The sequence below is a fragment of the Petaurus breviceps genome, unplaced genomic scaffold (genome assembly GCF_028583685.1).
Source record: "Petaurus breviceps papuanus isolate PSGF00001 unplaced genomic scaffold, PetGlider_PUasm1.0 84, whole genome shotgun sequence".
Lineage (NCBI taxonomy): Eukaryota > Metazoa > Chordata > Mammalia > Diprotodontia > Petauridae > Petaurus > Petaurus breviceps.
The window spans coordinates 3138466-3163904 of NW_027186645.1; the positions used below are offsets into that span (position 1 = coordinate 3138466).

General features: G+C 39.9%; 1 protein-coding gene across 3 annotated transcripts in view; it reads right to left on the minus strand.

Annotated features, from left to right (window-relative positions):
• The window catches only part of LAMB1 (laminin subunit beta 1), a 114190-nt gene that overhangs the window by 49551 nt on the left and 39200 nt on the right, over positions 1 to 25439 (minus strand). For all 3 annotated transcript variants that reach the window (XM_069107005.1, XM_069107004.1, XM_069107006.1), the window contains 13 exons: positions 20944 to 21064; positions 18998 to 19186; positions 18405 to 18584; positions 18158 to 18270; positions 16515 to 16594; positions 9793 to 9928; positions 8146 to 8304; positions 7783 to 7910; positions 7477 to 7600; positions 5967 to 6171; positions 5033 to 5176; positions 3793 to 4024; positions 342 to 505 (listed from right to left, as the gene is read on the minus strand). In XM_069107005.1, coding sequence (XP_068963106.1) covers positions 342 to 505; positions 3793 to 4024; positions 5033 to 5176; positions 5967 to 6171; positions 7477 to 7600; positions 7783 to 7910; positions 8146 to 8304; positions 9793 to 9928; positions 16515 to 16594; positions 18158 to 18270; positions 18405 to 18584; positions 18998 to 19186; positions 20944 to 21064 — 1975 coding nt within the window. The remainder of the gene's footprint in view (positions 1 to 341; positions 506 to 3792; positions 4025 to 5032; positions 5177 to 5966; positions 6172 to 7476; positions 7601 to 7782; positions 7911 to 8145; positions 8305 to 9792; positions 9929 to 16514; positions 16595 to 18157; positions 18271 to 18404; positions 18585 to 18997; positions 19187 to 20943; positions 21065 to 25439) is intronic.

Consider the following 25439-nt stretch of genomic DNA (forward strand, 5'->3'; position numbering starts at 1 on the left):
TGAAACTAAAATCTATTTTTTTTCTGTTGTTTAATAACCATGGCAAAATATTTGACGGATTTAGGGACTATACATAATCTCCATGCCACTCCTGTTTTCTGTTTTCCATTTATTACTATGTACAATCAACTGGATGTATTTCGACTTGTAAAAATAATACAAGAATACTGTTACAACTTCAGATGCCCTTAACTTTCAATTAATGACCATGAGAATAAAACTATCTGGTTATCTATGAAAATGGTTTTTGGTGGGAGGTATTTTACAGATAATTCACTACTCAAATATTTTGCATATTCTTTGCCTTCTCTGGACTACAAAAATATACATGCACCATTTACCTAGGTATCCAGGATTGCAGACACACACGAGCTGCAAAGTAACAGGATCTTGATAACAGGTATTGGCAAACTGTCGTCCACTTTCTGGACCATCTGGGCATGGACAGGGCCGACAGTGATCTCCTGAACCAATGATAGGGTCTCCATAATAGCCAGGCAAGCACCTAAGCCAAGCATCAACCAGTTAGAAAAATCAACACAGAATTACAGAATTTGAGAGGAAGGAGTGGCCTTTAAGGTCATCTAATCCAATATTCTCATAGTTAACACAACTACGTAAGGAACTAGCCAAAACTCAGCACAGTGATCACTCTGTAATATTTTTCTGAAAGAGAGGCATATTCAACCCAAACTATCCAAGGAAAAGAAGGGGATGGGAGACTGGTTCAAAGAACAAAAGCATTCTATAAATTAAGAGTTGTTCCAAAAGATCATGAATTATACTATTGTAAAGGTATTTTCCTTGGCACACAGGTTTATACAGTAGGAAAATCTGTACAGATACTGCAATTTTATATTCTTCAAAACTATTTTAAAGAGGATTTCCTAAGTGAAATCTATTCAAACAGAGTCCGGCAGAAACAGAAGGTGGATTCCCTGCATCCCCACAGGGAAATCTGAGATCAGAGTTTCCCTGTCAAGTTCATAGGATTTGAACTCTGATTAACTTTGGGGATGAGGAAAAAAAATAATGAGAAATCGGCTCAAACTAAATCTCAGAATTCCAAACATTTATTAAAATTATATTTTATTCAGGCCTAGGCTAAGGTCTTCGGTCTTCTCTCCTCTCACACCCACTCTCATTCTCCCTGAGGCAAAATAAAACCCTTCATTATTTAAACACAAAATGGCAAGCATGAATAGCAATATCCCAAATATTCGCACAGGATATCCTTTCATATGCTGCTCACAATGTGACTGGCTCTGAGCTAGAATTGGAAAAGTCATTGCTATTTTTCCTTTCTGTGTATCCCACGACTCCCCTTTCCCATCTGCACCCTCATACTCTGCTCTTCATCATTTCTCAATAAAATGGGAACAATGAAAGAAACACATGTAGGAAATTATCCAAAACAGCAGTTTTCCTCATTCGGCCCTCTATGGACATGGAGAAATAATTAGCTATAGGTGTATGTGTGCCTTTGTACACATTTTTGAGGGCATAATAGTAACAATGACGATGATGACCTCGATGATAAGAGCTAGCATTTACATAGCACTTTAAGGCTTGCAAAGCACTTTACAATATCTCATTTTATCCTCACAACAACCCTGGGAGGTAGGTGCCATTATTATCACCACTTTACATATTAGGAAACTGAGGCAGGCAGAAATTAAGTGACTTGCCCAGGATCACACTGCTAGCATCTGAGACTTGATTTGAACTCAGGGTTTTAGACTCCAAGTCTAGTGCTCTATCTACTGTGCCACCAGAAGAGAAGCAACATGGCTCAGGGGACAGAGAGCTGGCCTCAGAGTCAGGATGATGTGGGTTCAAGTCCTCTCTCTGACACATACTGACTATGTGACTCTGGGTGAGTCACTTAACCTTTTACTACCCCAGGTAAGCAGTGGATGACTTGAATTGGTAGTTTTTTTCCCCAGGAGTTCCCTATACCCATGACATCACAGATATAGAGCTCCCCTCATGCCTATTTCCCCAAAAAGCATTTTAACATAAATAATTTCATTTGATCCTAACAACAGCCCTATAAGATACATGAAGGATCCTTGTCCCCATTTTAGAGATAAGAAAATTGAGGCTAAGATGAGTTAAGTGACTGTCCAAGATCAGATAGCCAGTAAATGAGAGAACCATTAAGTCTCTTAAGCCCAACTTCACTGCTGTGCCCAAGGAAGCACCTACCTGTAATGGGAATGCAAATTTGGAAGATCTTCCCTGCCCCTAGTCTGAGATGCACCTGAAGACTGGGGAGGGAGGCTTGTTTTTCAGTGGATACTTCTTGATTGGCCAGTGAGTTGATAAGGTTGTTACATTCTCTGAGCCAGGAGAAGGCTATATAAGCCCTGATGTGTAGCTTTGTTTTGGGACTCACTTTGAGAAGTGTTCTGTGATTTGATCTGAATTCTGGGAAGCCGTTGTTGAGAGTCCCCCGGCTTTGAAAAACCCAGATGTGGAAACCCAGATGTTGACTGGGTATGGATGTAATGGTTGGACAGTTTGGAAAGCTGTCTACTTGATCTGTTAATGTCTTGATAATTCTGTCTGTATATTTTGAAGTTTGGGATGCTGACCTTTTTCCCCTGAACAAGGTAAACGATGTATGTCTGACTGATTAAAGTAAGCTTGTTAACCCATTTTGAGTTGCTTTCCTTTAACAAAGCAGATCCAAGAACCTGTATGGGCAGCAAACCCTGAGGACGCGCTTGGGGTGCTTGCTGCTACACTACCACAAGACAAAACAATGCTTTTATAGTGGAACGAAAAACCCTGGAGTAAAATAATTCAGGGTCAAAGTCAGATGTCAATTCTGACATTATAATTTTAAGAAAGATACAACAAGATCCATTTTCTGTAACTCCACTGCTAGCCAGGAATTCATGGGGAGGAAACTGTTTCCATGAAGACATCTTAGCAACTTGGTCTCACAGAGAATCCTGGGACACCGAGAGCCTCAGCGCTGTCCCAGGGTCACACAGCTAGTAGGGCAACAGTGGGTCTTGAACCCGGGTCCTTCTGCCAACTGTCTACTCCACAGTCCCATACTATACTTTGTTAAACTGGTTATTTGAATGTTACGTTCCCTATAAAATAGTCTCTGGCAGCTATGGTCACAGGGACCTCTTACTTCTTTCTATGCAAATCTTTACCAGGCAAGTAGTCTTGCCAAATACCTGGGATGCTTTTTCTATATAAAGCTGAAGGCACAGACCAAAATGCACGTCTGCTAGCCTTTCATTCTCCTACTCCACAGTGGTAATGGATCATACCGAGTCATCTTTATTTAGTTTGCCAACCACCAGGATAAGGGCAGGTGGCGCTACGTACAGCAGACCCCAGCTGGGCTCAGGAGGAACTGAGTTCAAATTCTGCTTCAGTCACTTAAAACTCCCACTCCTCAGTTTCCTCATCTGTAAAATGGGGAAAGTAACAGCACACACCTCCTAGGGCTGTTGTAAAGATAAAATGAGATATTTGTAAAACATTTCGCAATCCTTCAAGCACTATATAACTGCAAGCTATAGCTGTTACTATTACTATCTCTTTCTAGGTCAAAAATCTTTGAAATACTTCTTTTTTCCCCAAATGGATTATTTCTCCCAAGGTTTGTTGGAGAATACAAAGAAGAGAAATCAATAAAACATAGAAAATAGAAAATGAATTCTGCAATCTGCAGGGAGGCACTGTTTGCAGAAAGTTGGATTTAATCAGTAAGTCAGTAAGGTTTAATCACTTCTGAAGCTAGTTCAATAGGCAGCTCTCACATACCTTTCACAGTTATGACCTGAAGTGTAGTCCTGACAGCCGAAACATTCTCCTGAAACAGGATCACAATCATCTGCATGCCCGTTACACTGACAAGGCTGGCAGCTCGGGAAGCCCCAGTAACCAGGAAGGCATCGGTCACACTGCCGGGCATAGACCCCTTGGAAACAGTGGCACTGGCCAGTAACTGGGTCACAGAAGGCATTGATGGAACCTTGCATGTGGCAGTCACAAGCTGAGAAAATAAAGAAGCAAAAAATCCAGAAAGAATTAGGCAGATAGAAAAGCTGCCAATCACCATTGTCCTTAACATGCCATAGTAGGATGCATTAAGGGAAGGGAAGAGAATAAGGACTACTCTGTGCTGGGTCCTATGCTAAATGCTTTTATGAATATTGCCTCATTGATTCTCCCAGCTCTCTGAGATGTAGATGCTATTGTAACTCCCATTTTACAGTTGATGAAACGGGCAAACAGAGATGAAGCCTTGCGTGTGCCTGAGGCCAGATCTGAACTCAGATCTTCCTCCCTCCAGGCCCAGCACTGTGTCACCTAAGCTGCCTCAAAGGAATTGGGGGCATTTTTGCAGAGGAAAACAGACAACCCTGGGGGAGCTGGAAAGGGTTGAATATAAGAGCAATTTCCAAATATTTTAAAGATCATCATATAGCAGTTATGAGATTTGTTCTACTAAATGTGGATATAAAATGAAGCCCCGTGACTGGAAATTATAGTCAGGCAGATGTGCACTTTACACAAAGAAATAAGTTCCTAACAATTAGAGCTGTCCAAAAATGGAATAAGTCATCTAGAGGGCTAGGAAGTTACTTGTCTCTAGAGGGTTTTAAGTGGATACTGAATGATTGATTCTGAGTATCTTGTAGAGAAGATTCATGATTTGGGCAAGGGTTGTATTATTCCCAATTATTTTATGATTCTTACATTATATATAATTATATATAATATTATAATTCCCAATTATTTTATGATTTTTATATAATTACATATATAATGTTATATAATATCATGTTATGTTATATTATGTTTTAATTCCCAATTATTTTATGACTCTACCAAAAGCTGGGGTACATAACTGAATATGGATTTGAATGGAAATGGAAACAAATGGCGTGTTTGGGGAGTGAAAAGCAGCCTTTTGGAAATATAACGATAACAGTATCTGGTATTACTCAATCTTACTGAATTAAAAAAAAAAAAGTTAAATCTTTCCCATATAACCTACGTTTGCATCCATTGGGTCCAAATCCAAAAGTGCCTGGGGCACATCTGTCGCACGTTCTTCCAACAATGTTGGGGCGGCACTGGCACTGGCCTCCATTAGGGTCACAGACGGAACTTAGGGAGCCTTGAGGATCACACTCACAAGCTGAAAAGCAGAGAGAGGGGAGAATCTATAAAAGATATGAATTAGTACTGAAGAAATCAGCACACTGAGCTGCAAATTTCTTCTTTCTACTCCTTTCTCCTTCACCGGGCTGCACTGATTTTCTTTTGCCTTTTTGACAGCGTTAGAATGCTACATTTGATGACATCGCCTCTTCCCTGATGAAGAAGATGGAAAAACAGGGCTGAATGACCAATACAAGGCCTTCTGGGAAAATCTCCATATAAGGACAGCATTCCCAGGTCTCTGGTTGCTTCCTCCTTATCCTGCATAAAGCTCATGCATCATTGGTTAGCCCAGAGATCACTGGGGCTAAGGCCTCATGACCTGCTGTGTTTAACTCTGATCCTGTATTTAAAAAATAAATGGATTCCATCTCTTTGGTGTTCTTTTGACCCTACCCAAACACTTACTGTCTCTTCTCTCATTTCCCAGTAGTCCTAAGTTAAATCTTTGAGAATTCACCATTAAAACTCACTTCTGAAAAGTCCTTCAATGGTACTAAATCACTGAAAGACATGAAGAGTCAAGATAAAGAAAAATGTATATATAGAAAAACACCCTGGTGTCCCGAGAATCCACCACCTTTGCATCGGATACGTGACTTGTGCTGATACAAGTGACAGATGCAGCATTAAGCCTGGGAGGCTGAGGGCCGTGGTTTCCCTGGGAGGGACTGCACAGTGCTGAGTACACTTTTCACCAGCAGCATGGTCAGCAGCTACATCCTTTCGCAACTGCTAGCTCAGCAAATGAAACAACTTGCACCTACCCAGTCCCGTCTGATGTAGCAGGGCAGAAATGCTAAAGATAATGTTCCTGCATACGTCCGTCATGGGGGTTTTCACGACACTCCTGCTATTCTCCAAGCACCGGTATCTTTGAAAGGTCTCCCAAGCACTGTTAGTGACCACACCATCTCCTGAGCCTCCGACGGTGAATATATCCAGGGATTTACAGTATGGCATGAGAACCAGCTGTGGGGACGGGGGAAAGAATACTTGAGGGGCTTTATCTCATTATATCACTACTGGTTTCCAAGAATTTGCTTTTCCAGAAGAGAAAAACAGATCTTGTTTCATCCGATGACAAAATCATCCTGTTTCATTTAAAATATATTTTATCAATTACCAATGCAATACTATATTTTTTATGCTCTTAATGGTGTGCAAAGCACTATGCTAGACAGTGGGAGAAACATTAAGTTCAATGAGATACTTACTCCTGCCCTCTAGAATATTACATCTGAATCTAACATTGATAACTATAATATGCAATATTATATGACTGCAATAGACCATTGCAAACAATATGAAGTCATGTTACAGAAATCCTAGCTGACCCTACGTCATAGATATTTATGAAACATCTTCCTCATGGGCCCCATCTCTGCAGAGAAATTAACTGTAATATGCTTAGGGCATCAGAATGACTGAAAGCTAGTTGGTAGGGAGGATAGAGTGCTGGGCCTGGAGTCAGGAACATGAGTTCAAATCCAGCCTCGGATATTTACTAGCTGTGTGACCCTGGGCAAGTCACTGAACCTTTGCCTCAATTTGTAAAATGCTAATAACAGCACCTACCAGGGTTGTGAGGATTAAATAATAATTGTAAAGTACTTAATACAGCACCTGGCACACAGTAAGTACTACATGTTACCTATATTATTGTTTATTAAGCATTTAAGATAAGCTCCGTACTGTGCTAAGACCTGGGAATACCCATTTCAAAGGAAGGTCTGATAATACAAATACAGTCCCCCTGTCCTCAAGCCACACAATTAAGGAAGGGGTGGCCCAGGAGCCAGTGAGAGGGATTTCAGTACAGAAAGGTACAAAGATGATGAGTGGGGCCAAAAAGGGAGGAAGCATTCCCCTTCTTTCCATAAGATAGAAAGATTTTTTAGAATGAATAATCAAATGGATCTCTGAAGCAAGTAAAGAGAAAAACAATTCGACAAAATATTCTCAGTTGTATGACTCTACTGAAACTGAAGTAAACAACACAGGTGTAGGCTCCTTTCTATTAGCCAGAAATATCTTTCACTTAAGGCAGCTAGGTGGCACAGGGGATACAGCACTGGCCCAAAGTCAGGAGGACCTGAGTTTAAATCTGGCCTTAAGACACTTTCTGGATATGTCACCCCGGGAAAGTCACTTAACCCTGTTGGCCTCAGTTTCCTCATCTGCAAAATGAAATGGAGAAGGAAATGGCAAAACCACTCTAATATCTTTGCTAAGACCTGACTAAATGACTGACAGCCACCACCACCTTTCACTTACTGAATCGATGAGGGTGTACGGGCTCTCCACTCCACTATCAGAGGAAGTATACTGAGGTAACTCCAGCCGCACTGTGTAGTTCACACCCTTCTCGAAGCACACAGGACGTGGAAGGACTACGTATCTATCCAAGAATAAAACAAATGTTAGCTTTTAAGGATTTTAAAGAATGGACAACCTGGAGGCTTCCAAACTACTAATGGAAATAATAATCACACCAACTCCACCACAAGGTAATAAGGGGGAGAAAATAAACTAGCATATCACAGTTCTATGAATAAAGAACTGCGCCAGCGTCAGACTGACCTGGATCCTGGCGACAGCGATACGACCTGGTTGTCATCATCAGGAATAGTGTTACCACATCGGCTGCTCGTGAGAATCCTTCCAGGACGCTGTACGGTGATGACAGCTTTTTCCCAGTGATCTGGCAACTAGAATCATTTGTAACACTCACGTTAGCCCAGTGCTATTTATAGGATGTTCTGAACAAATCATTTGCCAAATCAAGACAGATAAACATTTTTAGACACCCCCAGGGGAAGTCAGCAAGTTTCATTTATTCCAACAGAACATCACGATTCTGTGAAGGGAAGATGCCCAAGAAGGACAATTCACAGATGTGACGGTATCCCTGCTTTTACTTACAGTCTTCAAATAGTCTTTTACCTGTGGTTCATAGCGAATGAGGATGTCGTACTCCATTGAATATGGAATGTTGTCGATGAAAAATTCCAAATAGGCTCCCTCGGGTACTCGGACAAACCCCGCTCCAGTCCAGGAGGGGATGCGATCCTGAATATACTGTCTCTCCACTATGCTGACTCCCTGAAAAATTGGGGGGAAAAAATTAAGAACTGCATTCTATCAGAAACTGCATCAGTTAAAACATTCAAGCAGGGCGGAGAAATCTAAAGTCACTAAAATGTGTTTTCTCTCTACTCTCCCTTCACAGTCTTTTATTCCTGTTAGTAGGGGGGAAACCTTTGCATATATAGGCTGTCCTAAAAGTTTTGGTGCTGTCTAAACCTTAATAAGCTTAAATAGCACTAAGACTTTTGGGACAGATTATGTAATGAAAAAATAAAATGTCCTTAAATCTGTAGTTACAATGGTTCTAGGGAACTTGGGGGGTGCTTGGGAATATCTCCCATAACACAAATAGGATAATATAATTAAATAAAGTACAGAAGGAGAACCCAGCTGCCAGGAGGACTCAGGAGGCCTCCTCTAATAACTATTTGGAAAAAATATAAGCCACTCCTGCTTCTGTAACCTATTGGCTATGTGACCCTGGGCAAGTCATTTAAATTCTCAGTTGTCCGAGGCCAGTTGCATCAAATTCAAGTAAAAATGGGGGCCACTAAACTGTATGTAAGGTTCCCCGGGGGCCACATACTGCCTTAGAAAACCAACTGCTTACATCTTTCTTATCAATACCTTAAAATCAGATGGGAACATTTTAATCTGGCTCAGGTTGTACTTAAAAGTGTCACGGGCCACATGGGTGGCCTTACTTTTGACACCTTTGCTTTAGGCAACTCTACTAAGTCTCTGAGTTTCAGACAAAGGAGCTTCTCTCTATCAGCAGAGGGAGTAACCTCACTCGAGGTCACTACTGAAATGGAATCGCAGTCCCCGTCCCCACTCCTACCGTGTAAGCTACTTCATGAGTCACTGGACATTTGTCTGATTTCCAACTGGACCAGACTGATGCTGAGTCAGGCTATATCTTGCTTTATGACTGGCATCTTTAATTCTCCAAGGACAGTGTGGGAATCAGGCTATGCGCATCCATTCAGTCTAGTGACAATTTAAGTTCTGAAGCTCAGGACCAGAAGTTTGGCCACTGGTCAACTTGAGCTGCTCACAGCAATTATGGGAAACCCATGGACAAGAATGTGATTACTGGTTTGCACAATTACACAGGCCTGTTCTGCTGCCAACTCCCCTATCCCAAAATCTTGGGTGCCATGTTACCTACAGCATTCTCTGCAACACAAGCAGAGAGAGGGGTAGTGGACAGGGCCAGCCTCAAATCTAAGAAGACCTGTGTTCGAGTCTCACCTCTGGCATTTACAGGTTTGCCAGGAGGACTCAGGAGGCCAACATGCCTCCTGATCTTAAGAGCAAGTCTCGTAATATCTCAGTTTTCTGGGCAACTAAGAGGACCAGGTGTGCAGAAGGTGCCAGTCTGCACTGGTGCAGGGAGTTTCCTATACCAGAGAAATCACAGATCTACTCCTGATGGGTCACAGAGGTCCCCGTGCAACGCCACGGTCTTCTCCCCCACATGCCAAGCACTTTCCTACTTACGGGGCCAAAGTGGGCTTCCTCTGCCTCGTAAATGTAATGGTCCAGGGTTGTGAAGTAGTAACCAGATTCCACTTCACTACACTGTCGACCGATCATATGGGGCCTGCACAGGCACTGGCCTGATTCTGCCGAGCAGCTGAAAGAGAAGAAGAAAGCCAAACTTCCTACAGATTTTCAGACCGAAATGCATTCGTCAAAAGTGCTTCTACATTTCTTATTGATGATGATAATGACAGCTAGCATTTATGTAGTGCTTTAAGGTCTGTCATCCCCACAAGAACCCCAGGAAGCAGGTGCCACTATTATCCCCATTTTACAGATGAAGAAATGGAAGCAGACAATGGTGAATGATCATAAGAGCTAACACATTTATATAACACTTACCATGTGCCAGGCACTTGATCTTCACATCTACCCTAGGAGGTAGGTGTGATTATTGTCCCCATTTTATTTTATTTTTTGGAAGGGGGAAGGCAAGGCAATTGGGGTTAAGTGACTTGCCCAAGGTCACACAGCTAGTAAGTGTGTCAAGTGTCTGAGGCCAAATTTGAACTCAGGCCCTCCTAACTCCAGGGCAGGTGCTCTATTCACTGTGCCACCTAGCCACCCCTATTGTCCCCATTTTAAAGATGAACAAACAGAGGCAGGAAGAGATGAAGTGTCTTGCTCAGGGTCATAGGAACACTAAGTATCTGGGGAAGGATTCAGACTCAGGTTTCTGCGTTAACCAGGTATCCACCAAACCACTTAGATGCCCATCATAAAATTAATTGGAAAAGACACATTTGAAAATGCTGGCTTTTCATGGACTTTCCATTTTTCTAAGGATTTGTTTTGTAAGGCTCCTGGACGAATGGTGCTCTGCCCCCGCCTGTTCATTTATGTATCCCTTTGTTTATCCTTCTTTACCCCAACAACAAAGTAAAACTGAATGGTTTCCTCTACCTCCTCCCTTTTGTGTAAAGCTGGATCCTTTCCTCTACCTCCTCCCCTCTACACCACACCCCCCCACCCAAAAATTCCACTCTGATGTCTTGCCACGGAGCTGAGAAGACCCTGAGTTTTTGAAGTCTATGCCAATGGAGGGCAAGATCTGGCAGGCTTTGACTCCGGTCTTTGGTAACAGGCCACATCTGCTCTCCAACTCAAGAACCTGGTCATTATGGGAATAATTCTTTTGGCCACAGTGACCAGCATCTCTCTTTCTCTTTTTAAAACCCCATTAAAGACGTAATTTGGAAATGCCATCTAAAAACTTAGGTCAACCTGTGGGAGAGAAACCTCAAGATCCTTTCTTAAGACAGGTTTTAGACTAAGCGGTCCGGACAAGTTCCTTCTCCTGGGGTGGCTTATAACTGTGGTTCCTTAAAATGCTCCAAAATAGCGTTGCCACATTCCAGCTGTGCACCATGTAGGTGGTTGTTTTCCTAAAGGGAGACAAGTTCTTAACATCCCTTAACCAATTCTCAGGAGACAGAGGCTTGTTCCAATTAGAACCTAGGCCTCTTTTGGCACAGCATCCCAACAAAAGAGAGTTCTAGCAGTTCAGGCATTAGACATTACATCATAAGTACAAGACAGACTCCTATTTCCCTTCCCAGCAGATGTGTACAGAGGAAGCAAATGAAAAAGAAAGAAGGATTAAAGAGCAACTAAATCCTCCACAAGCAACTACCAAAAGGGAAAGAAATCTTTAGAATGAAGGTAAGACAATAATAATTAGCTAACGCTTAGATAGTACCTTAAAATCTGCAAAACACTTTACAAATATCTCATTTCATTCTCACAACAAACCTGGGAGGTAGGTGCTACTATTATTCCCATTTTATAGATGAGGAAATTGAGGCTAAAGAGGTTAAGTGACTTGCCCAGGGTGACACAACTAGTGAGTTTCGGAGGTAGGATTTGAATTCAGGTGCTCTGGACTGTAAATCAAGCACTTTATGCACTGTGACACCTAATTACCTAAATATGGAAGAGAATGCTCAAGTTGCTTTCCCTCTAATGATCCAACTGCTGGCATAAGCCATGAGAACTTTGATTATGTGGACAAGGATGGCTGGTCAGGGAGAGAATCAAGGAATTTTCTCTGGATAAATCAATTGAACGTGTGTTTAGCAGGCACTTATTTCCCAAGCATCAATAGTCTTAAGTCACTGTCCATCGGGGCATACTCTCAATTCAATCAATACAGAGTTTTGAGAATGAACACAAGCTCAGTTTTATGAGTTTAGCTAAATCTCTATGTAGGTGGCTCTAGTTACGATCTCTTAAGTAAACCCTTGTTCTCTACTTCCAGTATCTTCACTTGGATTCCTACTCTCACCTCAAGCTCAACTGCCCCAACACAGCATTTATTCCTACCTATCCCAAATGGGCTTAACCTTCAACAGTGCCATTTTCTGGTGATGATAACACTTAGTATGGTCACAATATGATTGCAAATTTGAAGCTGGAAGGGCCAGTGAGTCAAACTCTATCATTTTACAGATAAGGAAACTGAGTCTCAGAAAGGTTACATGACTTGTCCAGGCAAGATTGCAACTCAAGTCTTCCTGATTCCAATGCATCACCTAACTGCCTCTACCTCTCTATCACCAAGTTCTATCTCTCCCTTCGAAATTCTCTTGGATTCATCATTTCCTTTCCATTGTCACTACCATAATTGTTTTCATTTTATGCCCAGACTATTCCAGCAGCTTCCTAAGTGCAAAAAGTACTAGACTTAAGAGTCAGATAACCTGAGTTTGAGTCTTGACTCTGACAATGACTAGTTATATGACTGCAGAGGCACCTCAGGGAGCCTCACTTTCATCACCAGACCTGGGTTCAAGTTCTGTCTTTGACACATATTGGCTGTGTGACCCTGAGCAAGTCATTTAATCTTCTGGTACATCAGGAAAATTTCTAAGACTATCAATTACAAAGAAGGTCATGGTCGAGAGTTTCCTCATTGAGAGTTCCCTATACCCATGAAGTCACACATCCAGTCACATCCCATCCTATCTTACCATTATTTTAAAATCCTTCCTATAGATGACTGCCAGAATAATTGTCCTAAAATATCACTTGTGTTAAGCTAGGACCTTGCTAAAGAATCTTCCTTGTTTCCTTATTTTCTATTGCATCCAGTCCGAGTTTCTTGGCTAGAGTGAAGGTCTTATATAACCTGGCCCCATTTTAGGTCCCACTGCTCATTACTATACTCATTTTATTATCTCAATTTCCACTTCATCCCACAAAAAGCCTCTTCTAATTCTCTTAAAATAAATCTCTCTCTTGTCAGACTTGGAGGCAGTGCCACAGCAGTTTAGTAATCCATTATTTTCTATTGCATTTTGACCAATTTACATCAATTAGACTGAAAGCTCCTTGGAGGAAGAAACCATGTCTCAATGCTCCTCTCTCATGCTCCACAGTGTGTGGCATTATCAAAAGACATGTAATAAGCATTTAATAAATATTAACTGATCACAATATCTGTTGATGCTGGCTCTACTTTCAAAGTACAGTAAATACCTCATTAAGTCTAGACCTCACTAATTTAGAAGAAAGGTATTCATACTATTTAAATGGTTTTCAGGTATTTAAAGAAACATTATGTTTATAGTAACAATCAATGGTCTAATTTCTTATAATTCTTGTTTATTCATTAATGTTGAACCAGAAAAAATTTTGTGAGTTTAGCTCAGGTACAGTATGTATTCAGAATTTAAAAAAAATTACACTCCTTTAAAAATGTCCCATAATTGAGATTTGTCTTCTCCACAACTAGCGAGTTTTCACTGTATTATAATACAAAAACCACAATGGGCTCAATATATTAAAATATGTTTAAAAACTTTTTTTTCCCAAATCAAACTGTCAACAGCAGTCCAGGGTTCTATTTCCAGCTTGCATATTATATATGGGATGTGCAAACTATCATCATGGGTGTTTCCCTTCTTCAATACTACTTTTTCTCTCAAAGAGTCTGGGGTAAAAAGCCTGACATCACTAGGATGTTCATAGATTAAACAGTATTGACTGTCTGGGAAAAATCTCTTTTAAACTAGTGTACATGGTTTCTAGCCCAAGTAAAGAATCTTCATTCCAAAAGAGTTAGTACTGTGTTGTGGAACAGATAATATCAATAAAGATAAACTTCAGAATCACAGACCTGGAAAAAATCTGAAAGGATTCAACAACTGTCTCCTATCTTGTCTAAAAGGCAGGGTTTCATTTTAATCATATTAGAGTCAAAAATCTTCCTTGCTTTAAAGGTTCTTTACAGGAAGACTTCTTTCCCAATTTTGCCTGGTTAACAAATTCCAGTGTTAACCAAGTGCTGCTCTTCATTGGAGAGAACAGACTAGGAGATGGATACAAAACTGGGGTGTGCAAAGGGCAGAGGAGAGGGGATTGGAACTTGGCAGTAGAAGACTTGGAGAGAGGAGAGGCAAGAAGGGAGAAGAAAAGAGAGGAGAGAGAGTGAAAAAAAGAGAAAAACAACCATGCAGGAGAAAATGATACAAGAAATTGTTGTGAAAGATCTTTATATATTGCTTTCATTTAAGTAGGAAGATTTTTATACAGGACAGCCGTTTCGTATTGGGCAATCAATTACTAAATTAATGAACATGTGTTCAGGGAGTCTCAAAGGAAAGAAAGCCAGAGAAAGCATCTAGTGTGGACAGCAGTGGGCAGAGTACTGGCTTTGGAGTCAGAGGCTATCTGAGTTTAAATCCCAGCTTGATAATCTGCTACCTTAAATGACCTTGAATTGCACTCAATCTTCTGGATCTCAGTTTCCAAATCTGTAAAATAAGAAAGCTGGCCTAGATGACCTCTAAGATCCCTGTCAGTTCTAAAATCTATGCTGTGTTCCTTTGAGCAAACTAAGAAGTTTGTGGTCTCCCTTCTTTGTTGAGACACGATGATCCCATTCTTTCTCTCCCTCTGTGGTTTTCGAAGAATAGAAGTTCATAATGGACTTTCAGATGCTACATGTTGTACTCAAGAATATTCCACAATCTATAATAGAGCAAGCCCTAATTAAGAAGCCAAATAGAACAAGCTTGTCCCTTTCCACTAGACTATGAGCCTGAAAAATAAACTTGCAAAGGAGAGTCAGATTTTGTGGGTAAGTCAAGCCTGTTCAATGAATAGAGAAGCCTCCCAGGAGATGATTCCAGAGCAAGAGGGAATTCACATCTGTTTATTCTCTCATCAGTCACTTACACTATCTTTCCCAGATGCTTTTGCTGTGTTTTCCAGCAAGACGCAGACTAGACAGAAACTCCCTTTTACTCTTAGGCCCCTCCTCCCCCCCACTTTTTTTTCAAAGCTCAGTTCAGGCACCACTTTCTACATGACACCTTTCCTTATCTTTCCAAGAGGAAATCTCTCCTTTTGTGGAGATTGTAAATTTTCCTTATATTTATCTTATACACAGTCTGTATAGACTTATATTTATACACATTTTCTCCTAATTATTTGTAAGTTCCTTAAGGAAAGGGAATATTTCATTTTTTGTCTTAATATTCTAGAGCCTAGCCCAGTATCTGACAAGCAATACTGCTTCATAAAATCCCCATTGATGACTGACCCAGAAATAGTTAATACCACTCTTACAAAGCTAACAAATTCACCAACTATAACCCTTGGGTAATTTAACATAAGTGTTCACACCCAATCTATCAATATTCAGGGCTATTGTGAATTATTCCAGACAGAATTTTCACCAATGAGATAATGTTTGTTAAAGGAGAGTTAGGAAAAAAGCATTTACAGTTAGGTTTCACATCTGAAGCTGAAACTAATTATACTTAGAGCAAACTCAGTTGTGGGGGTTGTTGGGTAGGCACAGAGGTGGGGCGATGTCCAGTAGAGGGCAGTTCTATTGTGGGGGCAGACCCCATTATTCCCTAGGCTTTTAGAGACACAGCATGGCAAAAGTCCACATCATATGAAGATGGGTTAAAAAGAATCGGGAGTGTTTATCTTAGAGAAGACACAGCACAGAGGTGGTAAGAGCTGTTTTCAAGAATTTCAAAGCCTGTTAAGTGGAAGAGAGATTAGATTGTTTTTTTTTTTTTCTGTCTGGTTTCAAGAGGCAGAACTTTGCAAAAAGGAGGCAAATTTAGTTTTGGGATACAGAAAAAAAACAACCATAACTCTCCACTTCTTAAAACTATGGTTACAGCAAATGGAAAGGGTTGCCTTGGGAAGTGGGCTGGTGGAAAGAAACTTCCCTCACCGAGGTCTTAAGCAAAGGCTAACTGAACACTTGTCACGGATGTTCTGTTGGGGGTTCTGTTTCAGGTGGCCATATAGCTACTGAGGTCACTTCCACTGTAAAATTCTGTGATTCTGTGAGGGCCACAGGTGTGGGGATGAAGCCCAGAAACACACCTACCTGAGGACGATGTGTTCTCCATGCCCTCCCTCTACCCCATGCCAACACCCTGAGATGAGCCCTGTACAAGTCACCTTGTACAAGTCACGGTTCTAGTCCTAAATAATTCTTAGAAATAGTGGAATTATAAAAAACTGGATATTTGTTGAAGATTTCCAAGTTATTTGGTAGTCTAATAGGAGTTAATAGTTGGTTAATAGATTCAAAGTTTTAAAATATTTTCCTATCAGAAAATGGGCCCCCTGGTATTGCTAAGGTCCACAAATGCCGAGTTACAGTAATTCTATATGGGTGGTTACAGGAACAGGAATGAACTTTTACTTACTTATTGTTTAATGATCCCCCTACATCACAGTCACAAGGTCGACAGCCATCCAGATCATTGCTTAAACCCCAGTGTTCTTGCTGTAGAACAAAAGGATTACACGGTTTAAAGGTGGGTTTCTGTAATCACACAAATGACTCAGCAAGAAACAGGTTATTATTATATGCTCTGCTCGTCCTCCCAGGTCATTTTCACTATGAAAGTAGGAAGCCAACAAAAATAATGACTTATTGTTAACATTATGGTGGAAAACAAACAATGAATCCCAGATTATGCATAACTGTATGATTATGTCGAGTAGTTTATTTGACTGGTATGAACTAATAATTAATCTGAAGAAACAATAAAGATGTGAATTCCACGGATTTGTACTTGTGTCTTCCTCTTAGGGAGAAGGAAAAGCTGTAAGAATCTGATGAACTGATTAGGTTTTTTAGTGTTCACTGACCTCAACTGACTTGCAAATCAGAGGGAAGGCTTACATGTGATCAGGGAAGGGAGGACAGGTAAGAATCATTCCATTGGTTCACTTGGAGCATGAATTCAGACTAGAAGAGAACTTTCTTTCCTAAGCCACAACAGGTAGCTGCTTTGTTCTCCTAATTCCAAGTGGAGAAGAGGGCTGCTCATGACCTTGAACTTTATCTCAAGGACAGAGCAACTGTCTCCAAGGTCCAGAGTCAAATTTTCTTTTTGGTGTTTCTTAAGAGGCATGCTTTAAAACAAAGGGTAGTTGTACCACCTCTTAGAGACAGGACATCAGTCAACAAAACCCAGCATGGAAAGGGGCAACTTTGAGCCTAGGGAGGAAGAACGAATTCCCTGCCTAAGTGAATAGGGCAAAGGGGCTTCTTAATAATTTCTTCCAGATTCTAAAGAAAGGTTTTAGCCTAATTCCAAACTAGATTAGACCACATTTAGTATGTGGATAACACTAAATTATAGAGATGAAAGGGACTTTGAGGTCTTCTCGTCTAACCCCTTAATCAGCAGAGGGGTTAATAACCAAGTCTAAGAGAGGTTGAGTTTGTTTAGGTCACATGATGAGGGGCAGAGCTGAGTCTAGAAACCAAGTTTTCCGATTTCTGTTCTAATGCTATTATCATTACACTGCATGCTTCTTTCCCCTTTGCCCCTCCAACTTTGCTACCTTCTCACTGTAATGAGTCTATTAATTACAACACAGAGGTGATGCAGTGAATAGAACACAGGGTTTGGAGTTAGGCAGATCTGGGTTTAAACCTGGACTCAGAAACTTACTAGCTGTGAGACCCTTGGCATAATTGCCGTCTGCCTCGATTTCCTCATCTGTAAAATGGGAATAATAATAGCATTGTTTTTGTGAGGATAAAATGAGATATTTGTGAAGTTCTGTGCAAACCTTAAACTGCTATGTAAATGCTAGTTATGGTTATTATTACTACTAATATCTTGGTCAAGTAAACCTGTGCCTTGGGTTCCTCTTCTGTATGATTAGGTTAATAGACATGACCTCTAAAGTCCCTTTTGGTTCTAAATCTTATGATCATATGTGTATAACATTTAATGCCAGCGGATTCCTTAAGGGGAAAAATGTTCCAAATTAAAATTCATAAACTGAACAATTTGTTACCATTTTTTCCCCCCAAAATAAAGAAACCTACCAGACACTGGTCACAACGCTGTCCTGTCACAAGACGTTTACAGTAGCAATATCCTGTCTCGGAGTCACAAGGATTCCCTCCCGGGATAGTTCCCAAGGGATTACAAGCACAGGCTTTATAAAACAAAATAAAACCCATAAGCCAAATGAATTAGAATAAACAACTTTAGTAGCTCAAGAACAAGAATATTTTAAACAAACGTTATTCCAAATCCAAAACTTGTGTCCCCTTTGCATGTTGTACTTACATTGACAACCAAATGGATCATCGGCACTTAATCCATAGAACCCTTCTTTGCAAATATCACACTTCTCTCCTTCTGTGTATAATTTACACCGACACTGACCAGCGATGAGGCCAGTAGAGAAGTCAGTGTAGCTGTCACAAATTCCACCATTCTGAGAACCAGCTGGATCACAGGTACATGCTACAAAAAAAAAGCAAAAACAAACCAACCCAAAACAAGATAACACGATGTTGATTACAGGAAACACAGTATGCCGGTGTGTATAAACACATACTTCCCCTTTGCCTTTCCAAATCTTCCAAAACAATGGACTAAAATTAGGGACTCCTGAAGGGTTAATTTTGCCACTAGGGTTCAAAACAATTAAAAAAGAGCAAAACAATATTTGGAACTTGGTCGAGGGCTCACATAGAAAGATGCTTACCCTTTGGGATTATCCCTGGCACTGCTGACTTTTTCAATTATTATTATAAATTATTATTAAATATGTAGTATATTATACAATATATATATAGATATGTTATCACTGTAGATTATCCCAAAGGAAAGAACACCTGAGGATAAAGCCAGACAACTGCCACTCCCCTACTTACCCTCACAGATGTTCGGGTCTCGGATATCTCTCTCTGGATGCTGATAGTAAAAAGGCTTGCATTGTTCGCAGTTCCGTCCCATTGTGTTATGCTGGCAATCATCGCACACTCCCCCACTGACGTTGCCAGTTGCCAAGTACACAGCCATATCAAAGTGACACGAGCCAGAGTGTTCATTGCAGTTACACTCTGCAGAACAACACCAATAAGGAGGCTAAGATTTCACTTCCATAGGAATGAGCTCTAAATCAAATTCTGAGAGATGCTCTTCTCTACTTGTCAACCAAGAGGGACTGTGTTTGCTATATGGGATTACATATAGGCAAAAAAAACCTGCACCCACCTAAGAGTTTATTAAAATTCTAACAGTTAAACTGAGTTCCTATTTGGGTCTGTTTCTCTTTCAAACACAACAAAAATCAAACTACTTTGGAAAAGTTTAAAAATTATAAAATGTGTTTTGTTTAGTTCAGGACCTGTGGCTTGCCTGGTGTAGGGAGTTCCATGGAAAGGACACTTTCTCTACTGATGTGGATGACCAAGAATGATTTGGAAGTTCTCCAACAGGTTCAGTGAGCCAGTATGCATCAGAGGGGCATCTTGAATGCAGGCCTTCCTTACTCTGAGACCAGGACTGTATCTACTATACCACAATAATTCTCACACAAAGCACACAGTAAACTCCATTTTCTGCCCTGGGTGGGAGAGAAGGGACCATCCATTGGGAGCCATCAGAAAGTCACCTTGCAGAATCACACAAAGAGAACATGTGGGTTTCAGGTTGCCCACTCCATTGAGAGGTATGGCTGTGGAGGGACATTGCTGGAATTTTATTTCTCCTTTAGCATCTAACACAGTACCTTGCATTCTCAATAAGGGATAAGGACTGGACATCTGCTTTTATTAATCTAGGGAACTCCCAGATGAGGAGATTCCCTCTCCCAATACAAGTTGGCACTATCTTTGCAATTTATAGCTTTAAGAAAATTGTTTAAAGCAGTGGGGTCAAACTCAAATAGAAATGGGGCCACTAAAGTGTCTGGGCTGCATTTTGACTTAGAAAATCAGAGAGTAACATAATCTATATTGTATTTTATTTTTATTAAGCATTTTTGAATCACGTTTTAATCTGGTTCAGCAGGGATTATTCTCATTTGATCACTTCAGCCTACAGCACAGGGAGGTTAAATGAAATTACATAGCCATTATTCATCAGAGGTAGAAACTGGAATCCAAGGTTCCCTGACTCTGAGCTAATTCTCTAGCCATCATACACATTAGCTATTACTATATTAATATCATAGAACAATACTATAAAAAGGACATACATGAACATGGAAAGATGTGTATAAAAGAACAAAGTAAACAGAACCAGAAAAGCATACACACACACACACACACACACACACACACACATTAACTGGGTGGTATAGTAGATAGAATGATGGGCCTGGAATCAAAGTCTGAGTTCATATCTGACCTCTAGCTGTGTAACTCTGGCCAAGTCACTTAACCTCTTTTTGCCTCAGTTTCCTCATCTGTAGAGTGGGGATAAAAATAGCACATACCTTCTAGGGTCATTGTGAGAGATAATAATTACCAAGTGCTTAGTACAGTGCCTAACATACAGCAGGTGCTATATAAATGCTAGCTATTATCATTATTTTAATTATTGTTATATAAAGAAAAATATGTGTACAGCTTTAAAAAGACAAAAGTTGAGAGGGAACATAAAAGAGGATTTTATATTAGGTGAAATTTTTAAAAATTGAATTGTGATTATATTGTCATTTTCCTGATTATATTATTATATCAGAGCTTCCATTTGGATCTTTTGACTGGGTTTTTATTTTTTTGAGGTTAGTTTGAAGTTTACAATAAAGATCATTTAAAAACAAAAACAAAATTGAACCTATTCCTTCTCTTTTCCTCTTTTCAGAACTTACTTTTGCATGCATTACTGTTGCGACCTTCAGCTGGCCTCCAAGGTAAATCATGGTAGAAGTCCATGCACAATTCACAGTTTAAACCTTTGGTATTATGCCTGCACATGCAGTGTCCATGGACCTGGAATAAAAGAGAAAAACCCATTACATGATAGTTGAATCCCTCATAGGTGAGTGTCTATGAGAACTCACAATAGCAGTAAATACTTTCTCAAATGATTCTCCATTTTGACCCATGGAAGAAAACTCAGGCAAAAATTAATCAAGTTTTTTTAAAGTTGGTATCTTCTTCCATTTACAAAACAGTTGGATTTTTTTTTTCCATAAAGAAATCAACAAAAAATGAGAAAAACCGAAAGATACAAGTGTATGGACTCAAACACATCCATACTGTAGAAGAGGTACCTTGAACTCTCTGTAGACCTCTCACGCTTCTAGATTCACTATAGGAATCATGGAAATTTTTGATGTATTAGGGAGAACATTTTTTTTTTCAAAAAAAAAAACCCCAACTCTCCAAACCCCTGTGATTAAAATGATATACTTTCCATTTTCATGTTTATGTATTTGAAAAAAATTTCAACTTAAGTATAGCGAGGAGACCCAAAAATCTCTAAAGATGAGTCATTTGGAAAGTATAAATAAGTTTGTTTTGTTCATGAAGGGAGAAGTGTTGTACTGTAGTATTTTTCATCATGACACATCAAGTTGCTATGAATTCAAGATGGGGGGGGGTTCACCTTGGACTCTATTCAGAATAGTGTTTAACCTAAAAAGTGCAGGCAATTACAAGATCCCATTCATAGCAAGGTTGTCATGTAGGTATCTGCACAGTTCTCCATTTCCCACTCAAATATATTTCTTTAGAGTTCTCTATCATTCCCTGAGAAACTTCATGATCTGGTCAGACTGAGTGGGGTTTGGTACTCACATCTCATCAGTACCCTCTGACCCCTGACTGGAGAGCACTGTGAAGAGGTCTTCTCAGAACCTCCATTTGTGAAGCACGGGCCAGTTGTCTCTTTGTTCCCCACCAGGCTGCTCTCCTTTGGATTTCTCCACTATGCCCCTCTAACACTACCTTCTCCTCATCCCCCTTTCCACTTTCCTTTTGGGTGCTGTCTTCTCCTGCTAGAATGCAAGCTCCTTGAGGACAGGGACTGTCTTTCTTTGTTGCATTGGTATCCCTAATGCTTAGCACAAAGCAGGTACTTAATACATGTTAAGTACCACTTAGTAAACTCTGTGATGCATCCTAATGAAACTGGTCATTCTCTGCAGAAATTTCAAGCAGATACAAGATCTGCTACAGTGGAACATATATAGTTTATCTAACACAGGTTTTTTTTTTTTTAACCTTTTCTGTGACATGAATTCCTTTTGATTGTATGGTGAAGCGTATGGACCTTTTCTCAGAAAAATGTTTTAAATGCATAAAATACCTAAATTATAATGGAAACCAAAACTTAGTGAAAGATATCAATTTTTTCCCCATCCATGTTATGGACCCTGTGAAATCTATCCACAGATCCCTTGGGAGTACATGGGTCCCAGGTTAAGGACCTTTGCTCTAACATCAATTTAAAGAACATGGCAATGGAAAGATTCCACAACTCTCATTACTCTTAAGATATCAATTTTAAACTTCTGGCCAAAATGCCTGCCTTAATAGGTCCTATAAATCTACTCTAGCAAAAATCTAAAAATCACATCAGAATGAATGATTAAGAAATCTTATGAGAAACTAAAGTAAGTGACTCCTTTCATCCCCAATTGCACAAAAGTCAGCAATAACCCCTTAGACAATAGGAAAAGAATCCCCATACAGGTAAACAAGCTATAAGCCTTCTAGTAGGCATCGCCTGGAGACAGTTTGAGCCAGCAAGATTCTGCATCCAAAGGCAGAAAGAGCATAGGGTTCTGCTGAGCAAGCCCCAGAGAGCAGCACACCAACAATGGGATCCTTGGAAATGACCAAAGTGGTTGTAACCAGTCTAGATATGACTGGGCTCCAGACCTAGACACCTTAGGCCCAGGGATCCTGAGTTCTGAGCACTCTTCCCTAAGATGTCATAGATGGTTTTGACAATCCAGTGCTCTGAATTTCAAAGACCTGACCTCAGGAGGTGGGACCCAGGTTACAACAGGTTGAGAGAAAGCAGAGCCAATTACCCTATCCCAAATAACAGGGCACAAGGCCTAGCTGGCCCTGAAATAAAGCACCCCAATTCAGGAATGGATAAGTAAACACAAGAACTATAATAGATTCAGAGACACCTCAAACTATAATAGATTCAGAGACACCTCAAAATCCAACCAGCAAGAAAGTAACTGAACCATCAGGCTTCCTACAAATCATAATAAAAAAAAAAACCTAGACACTCTATTTAGAGAAATCATAAATGAAAACTGCTCAGATCTATTAGAACCAAAGGGCAAAGGAAAAATAAAAAGAATTCAAAAATCATTCCCTAAAAGATATCCCAAAAGAAAAGCTTCCAGGAATATCATAACCAAAATCCAGACCTTTCACACAAAATTAAAAAAAGACTGCAAGCAGCAAGAGTTCAACTAACAAGGAACATAGTCAAGATCACACACAAAACCTGATAGTTTCCACTAAAAACAAGAAATCTTAGAATATACTTCAAAAGGCAAAAGCTATAGGTTTACAACCAAGAATACATTATTCTGCAAAGCTGAGTATAATTCTATATGGAAGAAAAATAGACCTTTAAAGGAAGAGAGGATTTTCAAACATTCCTGACAAAAGGACCAGAGCTGAGTATGAACTTTGAAATATGGGTCCAGAAAAACACAGAAAGGTAAAATTATTCTATTAATCGTAAGGGACTACTATATATGAACAAAGGACGACACCCTAATGGGGAAAACAAGTGTCTCTTTAGAACTTTAATGTTTCAAAGGACACTGAAGGTGCTAAATAAGAAAAACAGGATCTGAGGATGGACTGGCTCTGTTCTGAGGATTTTAAAATGGTAAGTTAAAGAGAGTAATAGGAAGACACTAGCGGAGAAAGGGGGAAGAAAGGGGTAGAACTTGCTATTTCTTCTAACTTGGATATGTGAAAAGAAGGGTATACAAACATGGAGGAAGGGGTAGGGGAGAGTGACCATCAGATGAAATTCTCCCTTATATAAAACAGACAGGGTCTGGAGTAGAAATACATCAAATTCAACAGGCTAACAGCTGGAAATGGGTTAAAGGAAGAGGGACAAGTAAAAAGGAAAATAATACTAGGGAGGGAGTGTTTATAAAGTTCTTGATTCCAAAAGATGAATTAAACGTTAAAAAACGGAGAGGGAGGAGAGAGAGCAAAGAGAGAGAACTGAAAACAAAGGGAAGGGGACAGATCAGTTGGGAAACAGCTAAACAAACTGTGGTAAAATGTAATGGAATATTATTTTTCCATAAGAATTGAGATGATTTCAGAAAATCCTGGGAAGTGGTAATTGACAAAGACAAAAGGGAGCCGAATCAGCAATGACAACATGTAAGACCTCGACAGCACTGACCAAAGCAAGGATCAACCACAACTCTGGAGGACCTAGGATGAAGCATATCACCCACCTCCCAACCCAGAGGAACAGGAGACATGAACTTTTAAAAACGGCCCATGTTTAGATTTATTTTCCTTGCCTATGCTTATTTGTTACAAAAATTTTTTTTCTTTTCTTTTTCTGTCTTTGATTAGGGGTGAGAGAAGGAGAGCAGCAAGGGTAATGCCAAGGGAAAAAAGTTAAGAAAAAAAAAGAAGGGCCATCGAAACATTTTTAAAAATGCACAAGGAAGCACAGACAAGGAAAAGCAATTTTGAAAGGAACAGGTTGAATTTATCGTATTTTTTTTTAAATGCAAGCGGTATAGAATAAAGATTCCATTTCATATGCAATTTTCTTTATGTGTTCTATTTCGTATATAGACATGCTCATGGTTTTTTGGTGTTTGTTAAGTTGAGAATTTCCAAAAAATAATTTACACCTTTATTTCTTAAATAGCTATGACAGAAATAAAGAGAAAGTTAGAAAAGAATTGATATATGTTTGACACTTCATCCAACTCTCTTTAAAAACAACAAAAACCCAAACATTATCCTACAACAATACAATTCTAGGTAGGTACCATTAAATTTGAACAATCTCCTTACCACACTTTCTATCTGCCATTTGGAAAACCTCAGTAATTGCCAATTCAGAAAGTAATGCTAAAATATGGTGGAAGGAGAGAAAATAAAAGAAGATGAAACCATAAAGAGGGGAAGAAGGCAAAAGTACCAGCTCCATAGAATTCTCATATGGGTTAAATGTCCTTTCTCTTTCAAAGGATGATCAGTTTATAGCCACCAGCAATAAGACTGGAATGCCTGTGGTTTTTAATCCTCCCTAACATAAATGCAGACACTCTAGTAATTTCACCATCTTTCTAATCTCTGTTGACTAAAAATGTCTAATTTTGCTGTAGCCTGAAGCAACAAA